We start from the raw sequence: 24,678 nt of genomic DNA, 5'->3' as shown, positions 1-24,678 counted from the left end.
AGCAGTTCATTAATATTTCAGAATATTTGTCAACATTTGACTACAGATGCTTCACATTCACAGCACTGTTAGAACATTGGCTTTAAGAAGCCAGACAGAAATCTTCTGTCTGGGTTTGCACCGTCCACTAGTTGGAAACAAGATATCAGCAGCCCAAGGACTCATGAAGTTTTTAGTTCCATTTGCTAGCTCATTTGTTGTTAGGCATTGAAAAGCTGTAAAAAACAAACAAACAAACAAAAAACCTGTAGGTTTCATCAGTTGCTAAGCAGCAAATGAAAGCTTATTAGAATTCTCCTGGGTAGAGAAGTTTGCTAACCTAGACGCAAATCCTGGAGCTCATCGCCCCTGACTTGGTGTCAGGACTCAGGTTGAATGACATGGTGAGATTTATGCTTTGTGCTGCTGTGAAGATGTCACGACTGTGATCGCCCGTGGTGATGCTTTCCCTCTGATTTGTATTTCAGTGTTTAAATGGGTGAGAAGAACGTTGATTGCTCTCGTTCAGGTCACTTTTGGAAGAACCATCAACAAGTAAGTTGCATGAAGTTAGTATTTGAATTCATGCCCTACCTTTTGCCTCAACAGTCAGATTACCTCCACAAATGAAGGTCTCTTAGTTTCTCTCTGTATTTCTGATATGATTCTAAGACTGGAGAGGGAAGCAAATTTCTGCAAGAATCTCTCCCCCAGAACACACAGTGCACCAGATGACAAGCTGGTGCATGCTCCCACTGGCTGGCTGGTGAGGGTCGGAAGACTGTTCTGTAAAGTTCTCTGTTGACCCTGATGACTGGTTTTAGTACCATGCGTGCAACATTTTTATGTCACATGATGGGGATCAGTTTAAAGGCTTAAGACTCTTGAGCCAAAGGAAAGTAGGATGAGCATCACATGTCCGGTATTTATTTGAAGGGTCTGCACACCATACATTTTTTTTTTAGAGTTGCAATGGCATTAAAATAGTATATTCTCTTGTTAGATGATACCTGAGTATCCATGCTGCTGCTGCTAAGTCACTTCAGTCGTGTCCGACTCTGTGCGACCCCATAGACGGCAGCCCACCAGGCTCCCCCGTTGAAGGGGTGTGTATATCCTGTTACACTGCTATATAAGCCATATGTGTATTCTAAACTGTAGCACATTATCCATATACATAAAGGTTCTATATACTCTATACCCAGCACTCTTCAAGACTGTCAGCAACATGACTTCCCCACACAAGAAAAACTGAGACTCAAATGCTAAAATTGAAGGGAAAATCAATTTAACAGCAAAATACGTTTTAAGATGATTATCAGATATTTTTCAAAGTGAAAGGTTTAGTTATCAAATGTATGTACAAGGCTAAAGTGATAGTTTTATTACACAAATCTTATAAATTTTGTGGGAAACATAATAAAGAACATTTTATATTTTTATTCATTTGCAAATAGAGTATATTTCAAAATTTACTTCTGTTTAAGATTTTTTTTTAATGGTGTTAGTGACTTGTTTGGTTGACTTAGTATTGTGGGCTTTTGTTTTAAACAGAAAAATGCCCTGTTTAACTTACAGTTTCAGTCTGATGAAAACCTCTTAACCTTAGTACTGACAGGCCTTGGATAAAGTTTTCAGAATGGCCCCATTTTTCTCAGAACTCCAGACTTGCACATCTCTTTTCCGGTTTCAGAAAGTCATGTGTACGTTCCTTGCTCCGATTTATGATGTTGGCTCTTAATGCTAAGATGAGCAGCTGTGGGTTGAAAGTGGTGAACATGTTTTCAGTGGTTTTCCTAGCCGGGGGAGGAGCACTGGGTAGGCATCTCCAGGCTGCTGGCTCCGGGGGCTTGTCCTCGGGTAGAGAAGTGGCGGAGCACCTTGCCCTCTGCTCTTCTGCCTCAGGCAGACGATGCCACACCATGAAGTTCAGCAGCAGCTCCACGTGCCTCCTGCCTGGTACTGACTGTCATTCACATGCCAGAATGGCTTCAGAAGCTTCCTACAGTTTTGGCTAATACAAAGTCAGACTTCAATTGATAGAACATATGTAGGAGATGGCCTTTGGTAAAAGCCACTCACCTAATTCTAAGTTGCGAATTGAAATTTTCCTTCTTCATTTCTTCATGCAGTGCCAGTGAGTAACCCAAAGATTCCAGGCAAGACAGACTGTTTTGTGATGTAGACTTTATTAGGCAGGTCAGCAGGTTCTCTCCTGAAGCAGAAGTCCCACTGAATAAATAAAGTTATTTTATTTAGTCTAAGCAGTGTTGGGAAGTGTCTTAGGAGACATGCAGTTACAGGATTACCATGGTTCTGACTCATGGTGGACTCTGGACTTCACTGGTGACTAGGTTACTCTGTGGTCAGTGCTGGGTTTGAAACATCTATTGCAGATACTGTTCCTGAAAACCAGACATCATCCCTTTAAAAATCTGGTTGGGATGTCACATTCTTAAAGGGCTGTTTGATTTATTATTTGTAAATTAAGTTTGAAGTCTCAGGCCTTCCTGGTGCTAAGAGTCGAAGGTGATTCTGCTCCCCTTTCCTGTAGAGACCTCCCTCCGCCCTCAGGACTATAGCTCAGCTCCCCTGTGAGCTCTGCCCTCAGCTCCCCTGTGAGCTCTGCTGGTCTCTTGACAGCAGTGATCCCGTGGGTGGTTGGAACTGGACTGCTGAAGTCGGCTTTATGGAAGACCTGAGTGACCGGGGAGAAAGCCACTTACTTATAACTCTGCGGGTCAGGGTCTGTTGGTGTTTATTCCTGTGGGAGGTTGGAGTGGCTGGACGGCAGTGTATCCTCTCAGAATGCTCCTCTTTGTGCGGAAAGGGGTATCTTCTCCCCTCTTTGCCTCGTGAGCCTGTGAGATGCCTCCAGAGTTGGAGAACTCCGCCCAGCACCTCCTGCCACAGCAGCCCCAAGGGACGACTCATGAAAAAGCTTGCTTCTCCCCGGGATAGCCAGAGCTCAGGAAGGTCTTCAGGCCATTTTTCGCTGTCTTTACATGGATGGATGTTTTCAGTTTGCAACACTTTATGGAGAAATTAGTATGTTAAGTACCGTACACAGTTAGAGTAGTTGCCAGCTTCAAATGAATCCATCTCCTCTCAGTTCTTGCCTTTCAAAATTGAAAGACACCGTGTGGCAAACATTTAGAGAAGTCAGTAACAGTGGAAATGTGAGCTGCAGGAATGAATGGCCATCAGTGTTACCAAAAGGAAAAATAACTTTCAGAGTCAGTGTTTAAAAATCCAATTCCTAGTTTATTCATCAAACGCCAAGATCACACTGTATCTTAACCTACCCACTGATAAATGCCTTTTGAGAAACAGAGAATACAATTTTTAAAAACCTCATCCGAGACATATTTTTCTCTTAAAAGACAAATTCGGGACACAGTGAACTGGATTTTCAGTGAGCAAATGTTGGTTTACTACATCAACCTTTTCCGGGATGCTTTTTGGCCCAATGGGAAGCTGGCGCCTCCAAACACAATCCCACGCCAAGAACAAAGCCGCGCGCGCAGCCAGGAAACAAAGCAGAGAGCCCAGCAGAAGCTGCTCGAGAACATTCCAGGTGAGGCCTGGGTTCTGCTCCTGAAAGTCGGACAGAAAAGGAGTGTCGTCATCCCCACTAAGGCATCTGCCACTTAGGAAACATTATTTACTGTGAAAAAAAGTGATCGTACCTTTTTCTCTCAAATCATGTCTTGTCCCTTGCTAAGAAATTATACTGAGAGTCCCCAAAAGAACAGTACTGGTTATAATTTCACTAGAACAGTGTTTTAGATAACAGAATTTTATACTTTAAAAATCCCTGTTTTGAGAGCTATGGTTTTAATTGGGGTATTAAAATTATACTCTGTTTAAATGCCTGTCAAAAAACTATATTTTCCTGAAACGCTGGCAGGAACCCACCCCTCAGGTTCCTCGGAGCCTTTACGTGCTCTGTGCGCAGGGCACGGCCTCTCACTGAAGGTCTGTGCATGGGGCACTTGTATCAGTGGCCGCTCGGAATATAAACTTAATTTTTCAGATATGCTTCAGAGCCTTGTTGGACAGCAAAATGCCCGTTATGGTATAATAAAAATATTCAATGCACTTCAAGAAAAGAGAGCCAATAAGCACCTGCTATATGTGAGTAAAGCCTCCCAGAGGATTAACTGCTTCTTCAGTTGTACATTTCTGTTCACATATGGGGGTAGATGTTAATTCTTTATACTTGTAGTCATTTTTATTACTTATAACTCTGAACCCATTTTCTCTGCTTTATTTTTGTCTGTTTAATTTGCTTTAAAAAAAAACAACACTCCCAGTGGATGCCACCTCCGCTTCCTAGCTGCTGTTGTTTCTCTCTTATGCGGTAACATCTCTGCCTGACTGCTTTGCTTTTTTATTTCAACAAAGCAAACTGTTTCCTAGCTGTCTGTCTTATAATAGTGAGCAATATTAAATACCCTGATGTTCTGATGATGGTTAATGGACCATGAAATAAATCAATCTGAATGGAGTTTATAGAATATGGATTCCTTTGGAGAGTAACTTGTTCACTGAGGAGCATCTCAGGCTTAAAATTAGATTTTAGTCTTAGATGTAGATATCTGAATAAATCTTCAGAGAAAAAGACTTTTTCTTTCTTTCTTTCTTGGTTCAGGTGCTGATGGAACTGCTGCTAACTGAATTATGTCCTGAGCTGAGAACTCATTTAGATCAACTTAAAGCTTGTCCGGTTTGAGACTGCACAGATAAACCACCAGAGAAATGTCTGTACAAATAGACATGAAACATTTTCCTCTTTTCCACAGAGGGCTTGACTGAGAACCATACTGAACTTTTAGTTACCTCCCTCTAGTTTTATGTGAATTAAGCAGAATTGGGGAGGAAACTTGATGCTGTATATTAGGCAAGAGAAAAAAAAAAACCACTTGTTAATTATTTTTATTTTAATATAAATCCTTTAAAGGACAACATACTGTTTGAAATATAAATGTTGATATGTGATAAGAACCTAGGAAATATTTTAAATATTTATGAAGTTTTGTTTTAAATGAAGAACTCTGAACATTGTACAGTTAATCTCCTCACTGAGGACTCTGAACATTCCTCTATTCGTGTGTACTGAATATTGTTGTGCAATGCTTTGTGTGAAGTTATTGTGAAAATTTTCCTGTTTTTATTTTTACCAAAGATTTCCCATAGTTTGAAGCATTTGAAGCAATAAATTATAAAAATGAATCAGAGCTCTGATGTTTAAGATGCTTGTCTCCTTCTCTCAAAAAAAAAAAAAAAAGTGAAACACTGAAGGCCATTCAGATATATATCAAGTGCCTTGTTTGTAGAAAACGTTGTGCATATGAGTTCTTCTGTAAGGAGGTATAAAGGTTGTGCCATTCTCCCAGAATGAATGTGAAAAATATGATTTTTAGTTGAATGAGAAGAGCCAAATGGGTGCTTAAAAAGCTGTATTCGGGATGTGGGATGGGAGCTAAATTTTGAAAGACAGGCAGGAATGAGATGGGGAAACAGAAAGGAGGGAAGTTACTTCATGCTGCTCACGACTTGACTGTGCCATCAAGTCTTGGGGACTAGGAGGGGCATCACGTGTACAGACATTGCTTTGTTTTCAGTAGTAGAGCATGGACAAGGGACTTAATTTTCCTGGGTTTTACCATTTATTATGCAGTGATAAGGAAACACTTCCCCTTCCTACCCTCCAGGAATACTGAAAGAAACTAATTAAGCAGAAATTCAGTTTGAAATCCATGAAAGAAAAATACTATGTAAATGTATATTAAAATGGTATTGATTATATCATTGTTAGAGCATACCTGCCAAGTTCTTGATATAAAATGTAAGTTCTGAAAGAGAAATGATTAAAAATTAGTAAAGCAAATTTTATCTCTGAGATTCTGTTAGCTACAGCTCTTTGATCCTTTTCTCAAACCAAGATATTGTACTTGGAATTATCATTCACAGTGACATAGAAAAGACATTCGAGAAGAGAAGCAGAGTGAGGTCAGCAAGCCCCAGGAACCTCACAACAATTACTCGAAGTGTCCATCTTCTGTAATTAAACCAGAGCTGTTATGACTTCTCAATCTTAAGTCTTACCTTTTCAAAAGTTATCAACTATAAGGACTTAACCAAAGTTTAGATTTATCTTTTTTCGAAAACAGTTAATGATCTTGAAGCTTCACCTCCCTTAAAGACTGACTCCAGTCACAGGTCAAGGTATGCATCATGGCTGGCGGCAGTGATATTAATGGTTTTCAGGGGCTCACTTGGGCTAGACGTGCCAGTAAACTGAGATTTTAACTTCTGTGTTGGATTCACTTAGGACGTGCAAGCATAGCATATCACAAAATATGCCATGTCAAATGCCTACCTCTAGGGTTTCTCAAACCTGTGTTTTGATGGCCGTTGAAGTGGTCTTCACTTTGGAGACTGAAGAGTGACCTATTAAAGGTGCCATTAAAGTCACCATACGCGGCCTTATTACATTTCTGTTTAAGATTCTTAGAGGGTCCAGGAAATGGACTGAGTATGGAGAAGAAAATATCACTTGGGAATATGGCTCTTCAAATAACTGAAGGAATGTTCTATGGATGCTATTAAGAAAACAAGAGCAAAGCAAGTGGGTTTGTAATGTAGAATGATTTAAGTTAGGTTTTTATGGAATCTTGTATTGGGCTAGAGAAATGGAAAAGTTGTTCCTGGGGGAGAACAGAGTCTTCAGTAGAGATCTGAAAAGGAAAGGACTGGTTTTCAGGGATGGTTTAAGTTTCTACTCTAAGAGATTTAAGGAGAAGTATATGGCCTAAAGTTCGTTGAAATTTCTTCCCTTTAGATAAAGACAAAATGAAGTTCAAGTAATATAGACAAACCAGAACATGAAACAAAAGCAGGTAGTTTTGTGCCATTTAATAGTTTGTTAGTGACCAGCACCTACATATTAATTGTATTTTACCAGTGCTAAGATGAGTTCTTATTCACTTTAGAAAGGATGGGTGTGATTTATAAAATAAAGCCAAAACATTTACAGAGAAGGTGTCATTTGGGTATCTTAAACAATACTTTCAATATTTATTTTACAGATGTGTATTTCCTTTAAAATCTTTTGTGTATGGATTCTATTTTTTCTGTCGGCTTTTGCCTTTGTAGATGTAACGGATAAGGAAAGCCTCTTTCTGATTTAACAGTTTCTAGGTCTTATACTGGTAGATGATTTGAGATTTTATCTTTGAAATACACTGAGGGTTTTAAAATGTAGACAAGGACTTGAAGTTCAAAGAGACATCTTGTTTCAGTATAGTAGTTTTACTCACTAAGATGTTTAAGGGAGGATATAGAGAGGCAAAATTGAAGCAGTTCCTTAAACCCACTTATTTTCAAATCTAGATTTCTAGTTTTCCCTTTCAATTTGGAATTTTCTATTTTAAAGTTTTAGATGACTGAATAAAATTATTAAAAATTCACAAAACTAAAGAATAAAGAAATTTAAAGAATTAAACTTTGTCATTTTTTGGGTAAGTTTGTAGCACTTATACTATTAAAGCTAAGACTGCATCAAGTATTTCAGGACACTATTTAAGAATGGAAAAAAACACTGGCTTTATAGAATAGTTTGCAATACCTGACACAGTCTGGGCCACTCTCTAGACTAAGAGTTGGATCTCTGAGGACTCTTCCTGCAATTTGATCTTGTCAGCTACGCTTCAAGTTGTATTATACAAATTCAGGAATGAAGGTATCATGCCATCATGATACCATTAAAATACCCAGGTTACCATGCCACCATTAAAATACCCAGGTTAATCTAATGTGCGAGGCAGAAAACATAGCTATTATAAAAATTATAAAAATACATACATTCTAAGCTGTTAGAATCGATGATCTTTGTTGAAATGCATTGTGATCTAAATTCTTTGATGAATAAGTAAAGTGTGAAGTTCATCTGCCAATGCAGGATTCAGACGACAAGCCTTCAAATTCAGAGAAAGTTATTTAGACATATTTTGGACTGTTGAACCTTTTGTTTTTAAGAAGTAGAGTACAGTGATTTAAGGGAATTTTGTAATTAAAATACATTTCTACTCTGATTGCTTAATTAGGGGAATTCAAGATAACCTACGCAAAATAGATCATACTAAAAATAACCATGCTATTATCATTTGGGGGAGAGAGAATTTTCAGTGCCCAAAATAATGAATTTACACATTGATAGTATTCTAAGATGTGAATTATTAAAGTAATTAGAAAGCATTACTGTTTGACCTCAAACTTGCTATCTCATGTGAATAGCAGCATGGATAATTTTTAAATATATGGTTTTGTTTTGCCTAAATCAGTGATAAGGTGCATAATTTCATAGTATGTCAAAACTTTGAAAGACAGAAGGCACCTCGCCCAAACCTCACTCCCTGCAGAAACTGTCTCCTTAGTCCCCTCAACAGTGGGTCACTGGGCACCTGCTTGCTGCCCTCCCCTTCCCATAACTGCCTGGGCTGTAAGCCTCTCCCCACTGTGCCTCTCTTCTAGGACAGCCTCGCAGTCTGCTGAAGACCACCACTGAAGCCCCTCAAGTCCTTTTTCTCGGAGTAAAATGCTTAGAATTTCCCTTATTGTGCCTCATCTGACGTGATTCCAGACCCTTCACGAGTATACTTTTAAAATGCAGAAAAGTTAGAGGAAGTATCTCCCATAAAATCCAGTGACCAAAACTGAGTAATGGGTCTGTCTTATCTCCCAACCTAAGGAAAACAGTTTTACAGTTGTACCTGTTCATTATGCTGTTTTGTTTAGGATGAACATGTACCACATTTCTGGATATTTTTCACCCAGAGTTCTCTTTGCTTATGTCTACTTGGAAAGGACACCTAGTACAGAATCTAAAACTGACTTGGTTTGGAAACTGGTATAATAAAAGAATATTTAGATTTTTAAAAAGACAGCTGTTACTCATACTCATAGAATGGTGTAATGGTAGATATCTCAAAGGTTAGTTGTATTTTTGTACCATATTCTGATATTTGTGTTGATATGGGTTTAATACTGTGGACATTTAATTTCCAACAAAATAATTTAGGGTTTCAAACTTGCCGACACATTGCAACCTCCTGGGGAACTTAAATCGGCCCGTGTCCACTCTAGGACATTAAATTGTTCTGAAATAAGGCCTAGGTTTTGGGATTCTTAAGAGATCCCCATGTGATTTTAACATGCAAATAATTTTGAGAACCACTGCTATAACATAATCAGATTTTTAGGCAAGGGACTTAGAAAATTCTTCTTTGCTCTGTTCTCCTGCTCCAGCTGAACAATTTGTGTATTATGCAAATGTTTATGATCTACTTCCAGTTTGGACTTATGGATGTCATGGACCTAAAGTGTGCAGTTTTTTGCTTTCTTTTTATTAAAAAATGAACTTGCAGTTACTATTCATAATGACTGCCTTTCTCACTTCCTCTACAGTTTTTAACAGTTGCGTTTAAATGTGAAATCTATTTGGTATAAATAAACTGATCACATGGATTAAAACATGAAAAGGCTTATTTTAACTGGTTGTAGTAGATGTCATGCATAAAGAAACCTTAATGAAATGTACTCTAATGTATACAGAAGGAAAATAGAGATTCACACTTTTTCTGGGTGAACTAAGGCATGCTTGTGCAGGCCTTAAGGTCTTAGTGCTGAGCCTTAGGCTGCAGACAGTGAAATAGAATAATTTGCATCAATAGAAATTTTACCATCTGAGCTTAATTATGTTGAAAAAAGAATGAGAAAATTGTCTGCAAACAAGCTGCATGTCTGACAACTTCTGGGTAGACAGAGGTTATCTGCATAGTAAGTAAGAAAAAAACACTATAAAAAACATTTTATAAATGTTTTATAAAAGTCTCAACTAAAAACCTAGAAATTCTAATTGAGTCCATTTATGTTTGTGATAGGGCTTACTTTAGAATAATAGCGTTTAGCTGTCACCTCATCCTTTGTGACCCCCAAGCCGAGCTGCAGACAGCGTGCATGGTAGAAGGAGGCCAGGGCCATGCCTCTGATGATGAATTCCGGGAGACAGTCCGTGACCTGGGCTATCATGGGGATGTCGTGAACCTCATCATAGTCAGCGATCCTGGAACACCCAGTTGTCAGATTTAAAAACACTATCACTTATGGTTTACATTTTTATAAATGCATCCAGAAATTGTCCTTGTGCCCCAAGTGGTTTTCCTAGCGTTTCTACAAGTTTTAGAACTGCTGTGTGGGGAAGGGTAAATACAGTCAACTAACACGAGTGGAAGAGGAACTAACCACAGTGGTTACCTTACAGCCCCTCTAGGATTACACTTGTCAGGCTTAATAACCACTAGAAAACATTAAGTTTAAAATATTACTACAAAAACTCTTACCACTTTGCAGATTTAAACAATGGAAAGAAAAGCAGTCTTCTATCTCTCTGGGTATTTAAACATCAGCCTTGAATTTGGACTTCAGTCACAGAGGACCAGAAAACACATTGAGAAACTTGCACATCTATGTTAGTGGGCAATAAAAAGCCATTCTTTATAACCCAGATACAGAGATGGACAGTTATATGGAAGAGTCCATTCCATGTCAGCTGTGATACTGTAGGAAACAGGAACATGGACAATAATGGAAAGTTCCAAAGATTTTTAAAGGACTCTTTGAAGTCTTAGTTTTACCCAGGTGGGCACTTGGGAGATTTGAGACACTGGAGACCACACTGTCAAGTGGCCTGCTGCCAGAGCCCATGATGCTGGGGAGGTGAGGGCAAAAGGCGTTGCTTCATCCTCCAGTGTAGATGTCCATTCACACTGGGTGCCTGTGGGCTCTGTGGGAGGGCGTGTGGGGAGGGAGATGTCAGCATGGCCTTACAGCCATTCTAGAGGACACCACGGTCTCTTTCTCCTGGCGTGTTGCACTTGTGCATTGTGGATAAAGACAGGAAAGTACACGGCCTCAAAACAAATTTCCATATCCTTTATGTTAGTGTTGAGTCTTTTAACCATTCTCATTTTGCTGTCCTCATCAAGCTACAGTGTAACTGCAGTTACAGAACCTGGGGCTGAGGGTGTAGGAAGAAAAAAAATTTCTCACGTGCCAAGCTATATTACATGCTTTATATTCACTATTATTTTGAATCAAGAAGAAAATACTTCTGTAAGATTGCAAAAGAACAACTGGTGCCCGCAGAAGATTTGCTTAAGATCACTTAGCTGGCATATAAAGCAAAGAGCACTGAAATCATGCAGACTGATGGCACAGATGTTTCATCAATCACTATCTGATACGGTAGCCATAGGCTGTGTGTGTCTGTTTAAATTAAAATCCAATGAAAGTTACAAGTTCAGTCCTCAGTTGCACTGGCCACTTTGCAAGTGCCAACAGTGCCATCATTTCCAATACTGCAGTGAGTTCTATTAAACAGACCAGGCACAGAACATCTAGTAAGTTTTGTAAATACTTTTATCCAGCTTACTCACCTTTTGGAAAATGCAACACACTTTGTAAAGAACTTCATCTTATAGTAATATTCCACAAGATTCCCTTGAGCATAGACGTTGCCACGCTCCGCTGCTTCCCTCAGGCAGTGCAGGGCGGCCTCAGTATCCTGGCGAATACCTTGTCCATAGAAGTACATGAGTCCCAGGGCACCCTGGGACTCCAGGTTTCCATTGCCACAAGCTTCTGAATGCCAATAAAATGCCTAAGAAAAAGCACAATTCCACAGTATTCACCAGGTGGAGTTTAATTCATCTCTAGGACACAGCTCCAGCCTCTTGAACACAGATCAGGCTGGCACCAGTTTCACAGGCCTCAGAGGGGGTGTGAGGGAGGCTCCCCTTTTCTCTCCCCACAGTTCAGGCCAGGTCACTGGCTTGAGCTCAGCTATTCAGGTTTTGGGATTTTCAAGTTTTCCAGAGGAAGCACAGAGAAGGTGGGAAACAGGAGCCAAGTGTCTGAAAGGCTTTGTGAAGCGGCACAGCAAGGAGACCAGCTGATGACATTAGATGGCGGCCATCTCTCAGGCCCACCTGGAGCTCTGGCAGGACCAAAAACAACCAAGGACACAAACCTGCATGTGGCACATCCGCCCTGTGAGTCTGAGTTCACAGGGATTTCCAGGTAGCTGTTCAGCTATCTGCCAAGGATCTGGGGGGGGGGGGGTGGCGGTGGGCCCAGGGAGCGGGTGGTGGTGGTTACGTGCCTCCTACAAGCTTGCCTTGAACGCCTCATTTCCTCCTCCCTGTAAGATTTCTTGGCAACAGCTCCCATCACTGATGATTAAGAGACTGTACTAATTCACCCTCCTCTTAACCTTGTATGGTAGAGTGTACTGTAGGTGTGGTTTCCACAGCACACAGTGCTCATATCTGTGGTCTCCTTTGGTAGAAGGAGGCAGCATTCATGGTTGAGGAAAGGGCAAGATGAGCTTGGAGATCCTAATATGTAAGTTTCCTTTACATTTTAAAGAATTATGAGCTATACAGGACTACATACTTATTCCTCACCATCCTCCATTCACAGAAGGAATAGTGAACCAAATATTAATCTACACATGATACTACAGTTTATCAAATGCACTGCTGTTACCTTCTCCAGCTCTCTGGGCTCCTTTGTTGAGTAATACAATCCTAGGATACTCTGAGCCTTCACACTAGCTTTTGGGTTTCCATTGTCTGCAGCAAAAAGCCACAGTCTAGACAAGAAGGAGAAGGTGAGTTATTCTTTGTTTAGAACATTTGATTGAAACAAAATCTTGTTCTTAGGCCAGATTACCTTTCAGCTTCCTTGTCCGATCGTTTAACACCTTTTCCTTCATAATAAGCTCTTCCAAGGTTGTAAGCTGCTGCAAATTTTAAGTGTCTCGCTTTGGGGCATGGAGAATCAACAATTTTCTTCATATACTCCACTCCTTTTTCCTTCCACAAAGGAAAAGAACAAGACAGAAAGTCTCAGTTTAATTTTACCCAAATTCCAGTTTAGTTTTACCAAAACTAAGTTTTCTGACAATGCCATGAAGCGTTCCCGCTCTGACATGATGCAGAGTCTCGAGTCTGTACCTAACAGTATGGTTGTCCTGGAGTTTGCAGAACTAGAAGTAAAATAAAAGTCCATCTCCCAAGTCAGCGTTCCTAGGAGCTCTGGGATGTAAGGCATTCCTCCCATATTACAGCTTCCACAATTGCATCACGTCTCAATGAGTGCCTTAGTCTCTTCTCATGGTCCTTATTTTGAATCAGCACAGTTCTTAGAACTTGTCAAAGTGTAAGAATAACCAGACACTTTAAAATTTTTAACCCTTACAGGATGCATGTGAGCCCTAAACCCTGTCTTCTTTCTTTAAGCACACTTTCCCTAGCCGTGCTCAGTGATAAATTTATATCTACTACACTCATCTTCATATATGTCTGTGTAGTCACAAAACACAGATGACATCCTCAGTTCAGTTCAGTCACTCAGTCATGTGACTCTTTGCGACCCCATGAATTGCAGCACGCCAGGCCTCCCTGTCCATCACCAACTCCCGGAGTTCACTCAAACTCACGTCCATCAAGTCGGTGATGCCATCCAGCCATCTCATCCTCTATCATTCCCTTCTCCTCCTGCCCCTAAATCCCTCCCAGCATCAGTCTTTTCCAATGAGTCAACTCCTCGCACGAGATGGCCAAAGTACTGGAGTTTCAGCTTTAGCATCTTTCCTTCCAAAGAACACCCAGGACTGATCTCCTTTAGAATGGACTGGTTGGATCTCCTTGCAGTCCAAGGGACTCTCAAAAGTCTTCTCCAACACATTTCAAAAGCATCGGTTCTTTGGCACTCAGCCTTCTTCACAGTCCAACTCTCACATCCATACATGACCACTGGAAGAACCATAGCCTTGACTAGATGGACCTTTGTTGGCAAAGTAATGTGTGCTTTTGAATATGCTATCTAGGTTGGTCATAACTTTCCTTCCAAGGAGTGTCTTTTAATTTCATGGCTGCAATCACCATCTGCAGTAATTTTGGAGCCCCCCAAAATAAAGTCTTTGACACTGTTTCCCATCCTAACTGCTAATAAAAGGCTTGCCCTGCCTCCAAAAACCCAGACACTAACTGTTTACCAAACCAGGTTCCTCTTGCCCAATGCCCAGCAAGCCAAAACACTGAGACACCAAGGTTTGCAGCAAGGAGGGTTTACAAGGCAGCCAAGTAGATGGGAGAACAAATCTCAGATTCCACCCCCTGCATACAAGAGGTTTTGAGTATTTATGGGATGAAGAAAGCAGCCACTGGAGGCATGGGGCGCATGGGGAAAAGTGACTGGAAAAAGGTGTGGGAGTCTTTGTCCTGTGCAAGTGTACCTAAGCTATAGGGCTCCGCATGTTCAAAAAGTCACCAAGCAATGGATACTTGGCATGCCCAGATGAAGGGCCAATGGTTGCATCCCGTCTGAACCAGCTCAGCTCGAAGGAGACATACCTGACTCCAGGTTCCTAAAATGAGCTCGGGCAAGCATCTTGTTTAGGCTACATGCTGCCTGGGAGACATACCAGTCTTCAAAGCACCTGGATTAGTGAAGGCAATCGAAATGGATTTGAACATGGTTTCAGTCCCCGCCTTACCTTTTGACCATTTCTCACTCTTGAGGAAAAGGGGCAAGGACAGCTCTGGCTAATTCCTGCTGAAAAGGCCTAACATGGGCTTGAATCAATCTCTTAAGCACTTATTTGAGAATATGTTCCTGGTTTCAAGTGAACATCTTTTTTAATGTGGATGATTTTTGAAGTCTTTATTGAATTTGTCATGACATTGCTTCCGTTTTATGCTTTGGCTTTTGGGCTGGGAGGCATGTGGGGTCTTAGCTCCCCAACCAGGAATCAGACCCACACCCCCAACACTCAGAGGTGAAATCTCAACTGGATCACCAGGCAAGTCCCTCAAGTTAACATTGTGATCCCAAACAAATATCACTTATGCACCAGCTGTCAGGGTATTCACAGGCCCAACACTGGTAATAAAAATTGTAGATAAATATGTAGCAGGTTGGGAGTGGGGACAACTATGTACCCTCTGAGGGCACACAGAATACCAGACATGTTAAAACCTAAGACTCTCATCCTTGGGGATTTTAACTCGGACACAGCGAGCCAGGGATCTCTGTCTAATAATACTTTTTACCTACTGGAGTGTCTTGATCATTATCAGTTGACGGAAACACTCAGATAATATGGAAGGGACACAGGCTGGGAAAGTAAAGTGTGGTTTCTGAAGTATCCTCACCAAACAGAACCTTGGCAAGGGGAGATGCCAAAGGTTTTGTTTTGTTTTTTTTATTCTGAGGACGAGAGGAGAAGACCAAATTCTCACTTAGTCAAGAAAATACAAAGGACAGGAAATTTACTGACTAGCCTAATTCAACAGTCACACCTGAAGTCACAGTGAAGTTAGGGATGGTCAACAATTAATGACAGGCACAACTAAGGGGTCAACAGGATCAAATACAGAAGGTTTTGAATGACAGCCAAAAGGTAGAGAAATTACCTACTTTTGCCAAAGACTGAAAAATTCTGATCACTGAACTATCCTTCCAAGCCTGGGAGGTTATAAACAAAGAGAAAGCAGAACAAAAAACAATATGATAACTAATGAGTTATTTAAATTGCTCTCTGAATTTTACTTTCTCAAGCCCACCACCACAGCAACCCCATTCACCTTTCTTTCTCATGGCTTCTTCCTCAATAGAAACTTAAGATCTGTTGGGGGTTCACTGGCCCCCTGGGAGCAGCTGGGGTTGATATTCCTGCTGCAGTGTGGTTTCCCTCTCCTGGCCAGTTCCTGATTGTTGAAGATGGAGCTGGGCTTCACAATGTTTATTCTCCACAACTTCAGTCTAGAGGTTCATTATCTCCTCCGTTAAGAACTTCTGAAAGGGGTTTTGCTGTGCATCCAAAGCTGAGGACCCAAATACGCAGAAGCTGGCCACTCCCAGAGATTCCTGCAGCAGTCTCTTGGTGGGGGCTGCAGCTCTGCCTAGAGCTCCCCTTCTGTCAGAGGGCAAGTCTCTGTCCTTATGAGACAAATATCAAAATCCAAATATTTACCAGAGGGTTGAGAACTCTGCTTTTTCTTGGATACCTGATAGACTTGTTCAACCAAAAAGGCTGATATCAAAATCATGTTCTGGCAACTTCCCTGGTGGTACAATGGATAGGAACCTGCCTGCCAGCGTAGAGCACACAGGTTGGATCCCTGGTCTCGGAGCAACTAAGCCCATGTGCCAACAACTATTGAGCCTGTGCTCTAGAGCCTGGGAGCTGCAACTACTGAAGCCCACACGCCTAGAGCCCATGCCCAGCAATGGGAGAAGCCACCGCAATGAGAAGCTCAAGCACTAAAACGAAGAGGAGCCCCTGCTCACCACCAGCAACAAAGACCCAGCATAGCCAAAAAAATAAAGAAATAAAAATCATCTTCTGGTCTCAAGTGTCCTTTGTCTTACTGGTAATCTGAATACCATCCTACCTCCCTCATTTAGTTGAGGGTCCCTTAATCTTTTGCCATGATTTCTCCAAATATGATGGCTGAAGTTTTAAATCCTTGAGGAAGCACTGTCTGGCAGTACTGTTGTTTACCTTAGTATCAGATCTTCCCACTTGAAAGCAAACAACTCTTGGGATTTAAAACAAGGACGTGCAAGAAAAGTCATCTGTCACCTCTCATACAGTAGACCCACACTTTGCGGACAGATCAGTGACAGTGCAGGGCTTAGGGACTGCCCCATGAGCCTCTTTTACAATCTGACTGCTCTTAAATCTTGTACAAGCTGACTTCAGGTGATGCCCTAACTTATATAGGCCTAGCTCTCTGCTCTTGCTGATCTCTTGTCCACCCAGGCCTCTGGACTCTTCTTTGCAATCTCTCCTGGAATAGCTGCAGGCTCTTCTCTTTGGGGTACAGCCTGCAATTTGCAAGCCTGCTCTGGTGGCACTTTAATGCCCATTTGCCCAGGTGCAAAGGTAACCCTGGTATTTAGTAAATCTCCCAGATGGGGAATGGGACATTCAGGTATATATATAAAGTTATGCTTTTTCCCCATCTGACAGTCTAGCTCCTGGAAAAAAAAAAAAAAAGGCATTTTCAAGGCTTGTTTGGACACCTCAGCTCAATCCCCAGTAGCCAATTCCTAACATTTAGATAGACAGACACACACATACATGGATAAGCAAGACTAAAACAAAACTATGGCCCTGGGCCTGTGACCCAGATACAGAGGCCTGTAACTGTCTGTACTGTCTGCCAAAGTCCCTCCAAGTGGGCCTCTGGTCCATGATCCATTCAGGGTTGCAAAGACAATCTAGGCATAGTTGTGTTTCTTTAACAAAGTTACTCACCCAAAGAAATCTTCCAAAGCCCAAAACCTCCAAAATATGTTACTGAAAATCAGGTCTGACTGCTCACTGCTCAGAAGCCAATACTTGACAGACAAGTCTGGTGGAAAGGAAAGTTTTTTTTTATTCCGGAGGCCAGCAGTGGGAGAGAACGGTGGACTCAAGTCTGAAAGCCAACTCCTCACTGACAATCAGTGGGCAAGAACTTTTATAGTTGGAGAGGGGGCCGCATGCAGAACAGCACCGTCAGTTCTGACAGTCATCTTGAATTGGTCGTGAAGTGGTCTGGTCACTGTCATCTTGATTGTTTTAAGTACACTTAATCTTCAGTTCCAGGGTTTGTTTGTTCCCATTTCTTTGGGGCCAGTTCTCATGGCTAGTCTGGTCATCATGTATTTAACTTCTTCCACCTGGTGGCAGTTTCAGTGGCTACAAAACAGCTCAAAGGCTGTGGTTTAGAATATTACCTGTAGCCCTTAAGGAGGAACTAAAGGGCCTCGGCTTCGTTTAATGACTGAAGTAGTGTAATTTGGTCTTGTTTTCCTTTGCTTCAACACTTTCATTTCTCTGAATTCATTCTTTGACTGAAGTTTTTCTCCACACAGAAGGCAGGCAAAGGATGCGGGGATGGGGAGCAAGGGCCATAGGGTCTGCTCGTCCCCAGGTCCTCAGCGCCTGCAAGGGGCTAACAAGCCACAGGTGAAAGGTTTATTTTTACTTACCTCTTGGCTGGCTCACCACATCTGTTACCAAGCTAGATTTGTCTTGCCAGACACACTGCAAGCCAAACGCTGAGACACCAAGGTCTGCAGCAAAAAGAGGGTTTATTTGCAAGGCAGTCAAACCAGAAGACAGGAAGAACAAACCTCAAACCAGCTTCCCAAGGCAAGTGGCTCCAGGTAGTCACAGGATAATGAATAACACAGCATGGCAGTTGGAGGTGTGGGGAGCGTGGAGGGTATCGGGAAAGGTGCGGTGACTGGTGGATAATTTTCGCTCTGTGCAGGTGTAACTAAGCTACAGGCTTCGGCACATTTAAAAGATCACCAAGCAGTGGACATCTGTGGATGCCTAGCTGGAGGGTGGGGGGCCCGATCCAGTCTCAACCAGCTGCTCAAACTAGATGCAGCTGACTCCCAGTTTCTAGACAACCATTTGGGTAATGGTTTATGGTTTATGCTCATGCTGCCTGGAGGGCGTGTTAGCTTTAAAACAACCTTGACAAATGAAGGCAGGTGAAATGGACTTAATCCTCAGTTTCAAAACCTTCAAAAGTCACTCCAAAGAAAAAAATTATATTTAACAGTCATGTACAGTTGTGTACACTTCATTCTAACTTTTACCCCTCCCTGCTCTCTCAAAATGCTGTTCTTGGCTAAACACCACAGTAAAAGATGAGAAAATAAAGTGTTTTACTGAGTCCCAGATCACATGGATCTATTTCTGTGAGTGTGTGAAGTAGATGTCTACTATTCCCACCCCCCCCTGCTTGTTAGTAAAAGAGAACTTAGGGTACAACTACAGTAGAGTGACAGGTTTGTGCAAATCCTCCCACAGATGGCAGTGACTAAACTGGGACCAACATATAGAACCACTTATTAAAGGCACTAGGAAGTTTACCAAAGCAAACATAAACTGGAAAAGGAATAACTCTTGAAAACTGCAACTGAAAGGGATCCTTGAAATTCAGTAAACCCCAGAGAGGATACACAAAAACCCTCTCCGAGGCACACATCATAGTCAAACTGCTGAAAGCTACAGACACCTTGCAAGCAGCCAGAGAAAAAGGCCACATTACATATAGGAAACATAATACAGAGCTTCCCTGGTGGTTCAGATGGTAAGGTATCTGCCTGCAATGCAGGAGACAGGGGTTTGATCCCTGGGTTGGGAAGATCCCCTAGAGAAGGGAATGGCAACCCACTCCAGTATTCTTGCCTGGAGAACTCCATGGACAGAGGAGCCTGATGGGCTATAATACATGGAGTCACAAACAATCGGACACGACTGAGCGACTAACACACAATACTAACACACAAACAGACTGACTTCTCATGAGAAGCCAGGAGATTTTAGAATGGCATTTTTAAAGTGGAGTAAGAAAGACCTCAACACCAAAACAATTCATTAGAAATGAAGGCAGATTGAAGACATTTTCAGGTACTCACAATTGGAGATAACTCATCACCTGCACATTATACAAAAAATGCTCTCTAAAGGAAGTTTTTCAGGTGGAAAAGAAACGGAATACAGTGCCAAACGGGAACCCACCTTGATAGGAAAGACTGAAGAGCTCCAGAAATGGTAAATATGTACAAATATAAAAGATAAACAGGCACATATATACATCAGTTCAGTTCAGTTCTGTCGCTCAGTTGTGTCCGACTCTTTGTGACCCCATGAATTGCAGCACGCCAGGCCTCCCTGTCCATCACCAACTCCCAGAGTTCACTCAGATTCACGTCCATTGAGTCAGTGATGCCATCCAGCCATCTCATCCTCGGTCGTCCCCTTCTCCTCCTGCCCCCAATCCCTCCCAGCATCAGAGTCTTTTCCAATGAGTCAACTCTTCACATGAGGTGGCCAAAGTACTGGAGTTTCAGCTTTAGCATCATTCCTTCCAAAGAAATCCCAAGGCTGATCTCCTTCAGAATGGACTGGTTGGATCTCCTTGCAGTCCAAGGGACTCTCAAGAGTCTTCTCCAACTCTACAGTTCAGAAGCATCAATTCTTCGGTGCTCAGCCTGCTTCACAGTCCAACCCTCATATCCATACATGACTCCTGGAAAAACCATAGCCTTGACTAGATGGACCTTAGTCAGCAAAGTAATGTCTCTGCTTTTGAATATGCTATCTAGGTTGGTCGTAACTTTTCTTCCAAGGAGTAAGGGGCTTTTAATTTCATGGCTGCAATCACCATCTGCAGTGATTTTGGAGCCCCCCAAAATAAAGTCTGACACTGTTTCCACTGTTTCTCCATCTGTTTCCCATGAAGTGATGGGACCGGATGGCATGATCTTAATTTTCTGAATGTTGAGCTTTAAGCCAACTTTTTCACTCCCCTCTTTCACTTTCATCAAGAGGCTTTTCAGTTCCTCTTCACTTTCTGCCATTATGGTGGTGTCATCTGCATATCTGAGGGTATTGATATTTCTCCCAGCAATCTTGATTCCAGCTTGTGTTTCTTCCAGTCCAGCGTTTCTCATGATGTACTCTGCATAGAAGTTAAATAAGCAGGGTGACAATATACAGCCTTGACGTACCCCTTTTCCTATTTGGAACCAGTCTGTTGTTCCATGTCCAGTTCTAACTGTTGCTTCCTGACCTGCATACAGATTTCTCAAGAGGCAGGTCAGGTGATTAGGTATTCCCATCTCTCAGAATTTTCCACAGTTTATTGTGATCCACACAGTCAAAGGCTTTGGCATAATCAATAAAGCAAAAATAGATGTTTTTCTGGAACTCTCTTGCTTTTTCCATGATCCAGCAGATGTTGGCAATTTGATCTCTGGTTCCTCTGCCTTTTCTAAAACCAGCTTGAACATCAGGGAGTTCACGGTTCACATATTGCTGAAGCCTGGCTTGGAGAATTTTGAGCATTACTTTGCTAATGTGTGAGATGAGTGCAATTGTGCAGTAGTTTGAGCATTCTTTTGCATTGCCTTTCTTTGGGATTGGAATGAAAACTGACCTTTTCCAGTCCTGTGGCCACTGCTGAGTTTTCCAAATTTGCTGGCATGTTGAGTGCAGCACTTTCACAGCATCATCTTTCAGGATTTGAAATAGCTCAACTGGAATGCCATCACCTCTACTAGCTTTGTTCGTAGTGATGCTTTCTAAGGCCCACTTGACTTCACATTCCAGGATGTCTGGCTCTAGGTAAGTGATCACACCATCGTGATTATCTGGGTCACTTGTGTGTATTTATTTTTTTCCTCTCAATGTCTTTCCAAAGATATATGATTAAAGTAAACATAACTATTTTGTATTTGGGGATTTATAATGTAAATTTCAAGACATTTCAGGTCTACCACACAAAGCACATTTGCTTCAACCAGACTCTGGGCCAAATTAGTCTCAAGAACAACTCAGTAAATTTATAAAGTGATAAAAATTAAAAGAATTTGCTCTTTGTTCCTTTACCTTGGGGTTAACTGAAGAGACCTACAGAAGCCATCTTCCTTTAGCTCTCTGGTCTCCATATGTAATCACATTGAAGTCATTCTACTTTGTGGAGTTGCCATATCCCAACCCACTGAATCTACCAATTTTCCTTATCTTTCCACACCTTCATGCTCTTCCCACATTATCAGCTTATTCTATATCTGTCACTGTACTCATTCCTTTGTTCCTCTTTCCCTCCATGATACTCACTCATGAGGCACATACCCTATTTCTCCCTACTCTGCTGTACTTAAACCATTGAACATGGCTGGAAAAAAAATAACCATGCTAACAGGTCCTTCTTAAAATTTATGACTATAAATTTTAGAGCAAGCTCTCAGCCCTCACAAGTAATACTATCAATTTGTTTCAACAATAGTCTCTCCTACTTATCTTGAAGAGGGGATACTATTTCAAACCTTCTTTCTCTTCAAACTTCTGCTCTCCCTGCTCCCACTCCTCAGCCTCAGCTCATGGCTTCGATTTTTAAAATATTTTTTTAATAAAAAGTATGGAACAGTTCATGAGTTTGTGTGTCATCTTTGCACAGGCTCTGCATACATGCTGCTAAAGCAAACACATGGCCTCACTTTTATTTCACTGAGAAAACAGAAAGAATGGAAAGTAACAGCAAATCTATGAATTTGATTCATAGATTCAAATCTGATTCATCATTTAGGGAGAGGCAGGCAGCTGGTTATGTGAATCTCAGAATTAGTTTCTGGTATGAAGACAATGATCAGAAAGTTTTTAAAAGTGTCAGCCATGGGACTGGATGAGCCTACTCAAGGAGAGAGTGAAAGGAGGAGGAGGCAGGAAAGGCTGAGGCCAAGGTTCTGACATATTTCAACATTAGATGGGAGAGAAGCAGCTAGCACAAGGGTCTGAGGAGCGGCTGTGAAGAGGTAAACAGAAAAAACTGTATTTCAGATATACAAACAATGGTAGAATGATGTGTGCGAAGTATGAGGGAGAATCAGATGAACCAAAGATATCTCAGATGCTAAGGGGGGAGGGTGTTGCAAGCAGGGTGTGGTCAGCTGTATTAAATTTGGAGTAAATGCAGGCAATGTAGTAATGGATAATGTAGGTTACTAAACTTTCAAAAATTAAACTATACATAGGTTACAATGAGTATCTTACAATTAATGCAAATATTTATTTTTACCATTCATTTCATCATAGGGTACAATGATTATAAATATGGAAAAATGAAGAATTTCAGGAATTAGAGTATGGTCCTCATTATTAGCTTTATACAAGATAAAGTCAGGGAGGAAAATGCTTCTTGGACACTTACTCCATGTGCCTTGTGTTAGTTATTTTTATGTGTTGTCATCCAGTCTTATTAACAACTATGTGAGTTAGGTTAATAAGTTTTATTTTTTATGCTGCCTCCAATGGATTAACCTGGTAATGTATCCTTAAAGCTCTGTACTGATAAAAGTTCTGAGACCATGTCTGGACTTAGTTACTCTTTGTAGCTGATTGGGTTGTACTCAGTCATCAAGGCTGGCCATGACCAAAGGTGAGGGGAAAATGACAGATGTATCTCTGAGGTTATTTATCTTCATTTTACAAATAAGGACACTAAAGCTAGAAAAGTTGGCTTCAAGCTCAACATTCAGAAAATTAAGATCATGGTGTCCGGTCCCATCACTCCATGGGAAATAGATGGGGAAACAGTGGAAACAGTGTCAGACTTTATTTTGGGGGGCTCTAAAATCACTGCAGATGGTGACTGCAGCCATGAAATTAAAAGATTCTTACTCCTTGGAAGAAAAGTTACGACCAACCTAGATAGCATATTCAAAAGCAGAGACATTACTTTGCTGACTAAGGTCCATCTAGTCAAGACTATGGTTTTTCCAGTAGTCATGTATGGATGTGAGAGTTGGACTGTGAAAAAGGCTGAGCACCGAAGAATTGATGCTTTTGAACTGTAGTGTTAGAGAAGACTCTTGAGAGTCCCTTGGACTGCAAGGAGATCCAACCAGTCCATTCTGAAGGAGATCAGCCTTGGGATTTCTTTGGAAGGAATGATGCTAAAGCTGAAACTCCAGTACTTTGGCCACCTCATGTGAAGAGTTGACTCATTGGAAAAGACTCTGATGCTGGGAGGGATTGGGGGCAGGAGGAGAAGGGGACGACCGAGGATGAGATGGCTGGATGGCATCACTGACTCGATGGATGTGAATCTGAGTGAACTCTGGGAGTTGGTGATGGACAGGGAGGCCTGGCGTGCTGCAATTTATGGGGTCACAAAGAGTCTGACACAACTGAGCGACTGAACTGAACTGAAAGCTAGAAATAAGTTTCCCAAGATTGTACTGCTAATAGGTGGCGAAACCAAGATTTGAAACCAGTCATAAAGCCAAAATTTGAAAGCCTGATGTACTTTCACATTTTAGAATTTGTAATAGACCTGTATAGACAGGACACCTTTGCAAGTGAATACAGGGAAATTAAATTCTAAGTATCTTTGAAAATTTTTAAAATAAATTTCATAGGAAATTTCTTTGTAAGATGAGGCAAAAAAAGGGGAAAGAATTTAAAAATGAAAACCATAAAGCATAGAGAAAATTGTATTACTGATCTCCAAATCTCATAATTTAACTTATTCTTTCATCTTTGAGCATGACAAAAATATGAGGCCTAAAAATACTATTGATATACAATAGATTATTAGACAAGTATTTAAATGAAAATGTAGACTATTATCTATTGACAATGAAGGACATTCAAAACACAGGTGGAAAAAAAAGATTACAATACAGTATGTATACTTGGTCTTATATTTAAAAATGTAGGTGTGTATACACATAATTTTTTTCTGCATAGGGTAATACCTGAAAGAATATACTCTAAAATAATAACTATAATAACTTCATATTTGATAGGAAAATTTGGAGTGATCTTAATTTTGCTTATTTTCTAACTTCTCTCCATGTTCATGTAGCTTTAAAGTAACCTTTAAGAAGAAAGGAAAACATTTTAAAACATTAATGTTATTGATGGCTAATGGTAGCAAGGAGGGGGCAAAAAGAAATTTTGTTTTCATGTATATGCTGAAAGAACAGATAATTATTTAAATATGAGTACTGCTGCTGCTGCTGCTAAGTCGCTTCAGTTGTGTCTGAGTC

The 24,678-nt window shown here is 41.1% G+C and overlaps 2 protein-coding genes across 6 annotated transcripts in view; one reads left to right on the top strand and one right to left on the bottom strand.

Annotated features, from left to right (window-relative positions):
• Positions 1 to 5,548, top strand: part of SNX25 (sorting nexin 25) — a 91,200-nt gene extending 85,652 nt beyond the window's left edge. For 4 of the 5 annotated variants that reach the window (XM_068970545.1, XM_068970544.1, XM_068970543.1 and 1 more), the window contains 4 exons: positions 468 to 534; positions 3,363 to 3,556; positions 4,016 to 4,116; positions 4,634 to 5,548. In XM_068970545.1, the coding sequence (XP_068826646.1) occupies positions 468 to 534; positions 3,363 to 3,556; positions 4,016 to 4,116; positions 4,634 to 4,714 (443 nt within the window). In that variant the 3' untranslated portion in view covers positions 4,715 to 5,548. The remainder of the gene's footprint in view (positions 1 to 467; positions 535 to 3,362; positions 3,557 to 4,015; positions 4,117 to 4,633) is intronic. The other variant, XM_068970542.1, reaches the window with a different exon arrangement.
• Positions 5,549 to 7,895: 2,347 nt separating this feature from the next.
• The window catches only part of LRP2BP (LRP2 binding protein), a 29,131-nt gene continuing 12,348 nt past the window's right edge, over positions 7,896 to 24,678 (bottom strand). The window contains exons 5-9 of the mRNA XM_068971905.1: positions 12,778 to 12,920; positions 12,592 to 12,697; positions 11,481 to 11,704; positions 9,934 to 10,108; positions 7,896 to 7,961 (exon numbers count right to left, since the gene is read on the bottom strand). Of these exons, the coding sequence (XP_068828006.1) occupies positions 7,896 to 7,961; positions 9,934 to 10,108; positions 11,481 to 11,704; positions 12,592 to 12,697; positions 12,778 to 12,920 (714 nt within the window). The remainder of the gene's footprint in view (positions 7,962 to 9,933; positions 10,109 to 11,480; positions 11,705 to 12,591; positions 12,698 to 12,777; positions 12,921 to 24,678) is intronic.

This window comes from Capricornis sumatraensis, chromosome 4 (assembly GCF_032405125.1).
Source record: "Capricornis sumatraensis isolate serow.1 chromosome 4, serow.2, whole genome shotgun sequence".
Classification (NCBI taxonomy): domain Eukaryota; kingdom Metazoa; phylum Chordata; class Mammalia; order Artiodactyla; family Bovidae; genus Capricornis; species Capricornis sumatraensis.
This window is presented reverse-complemented; position numbering and strand designations above follow the sequence as displayed.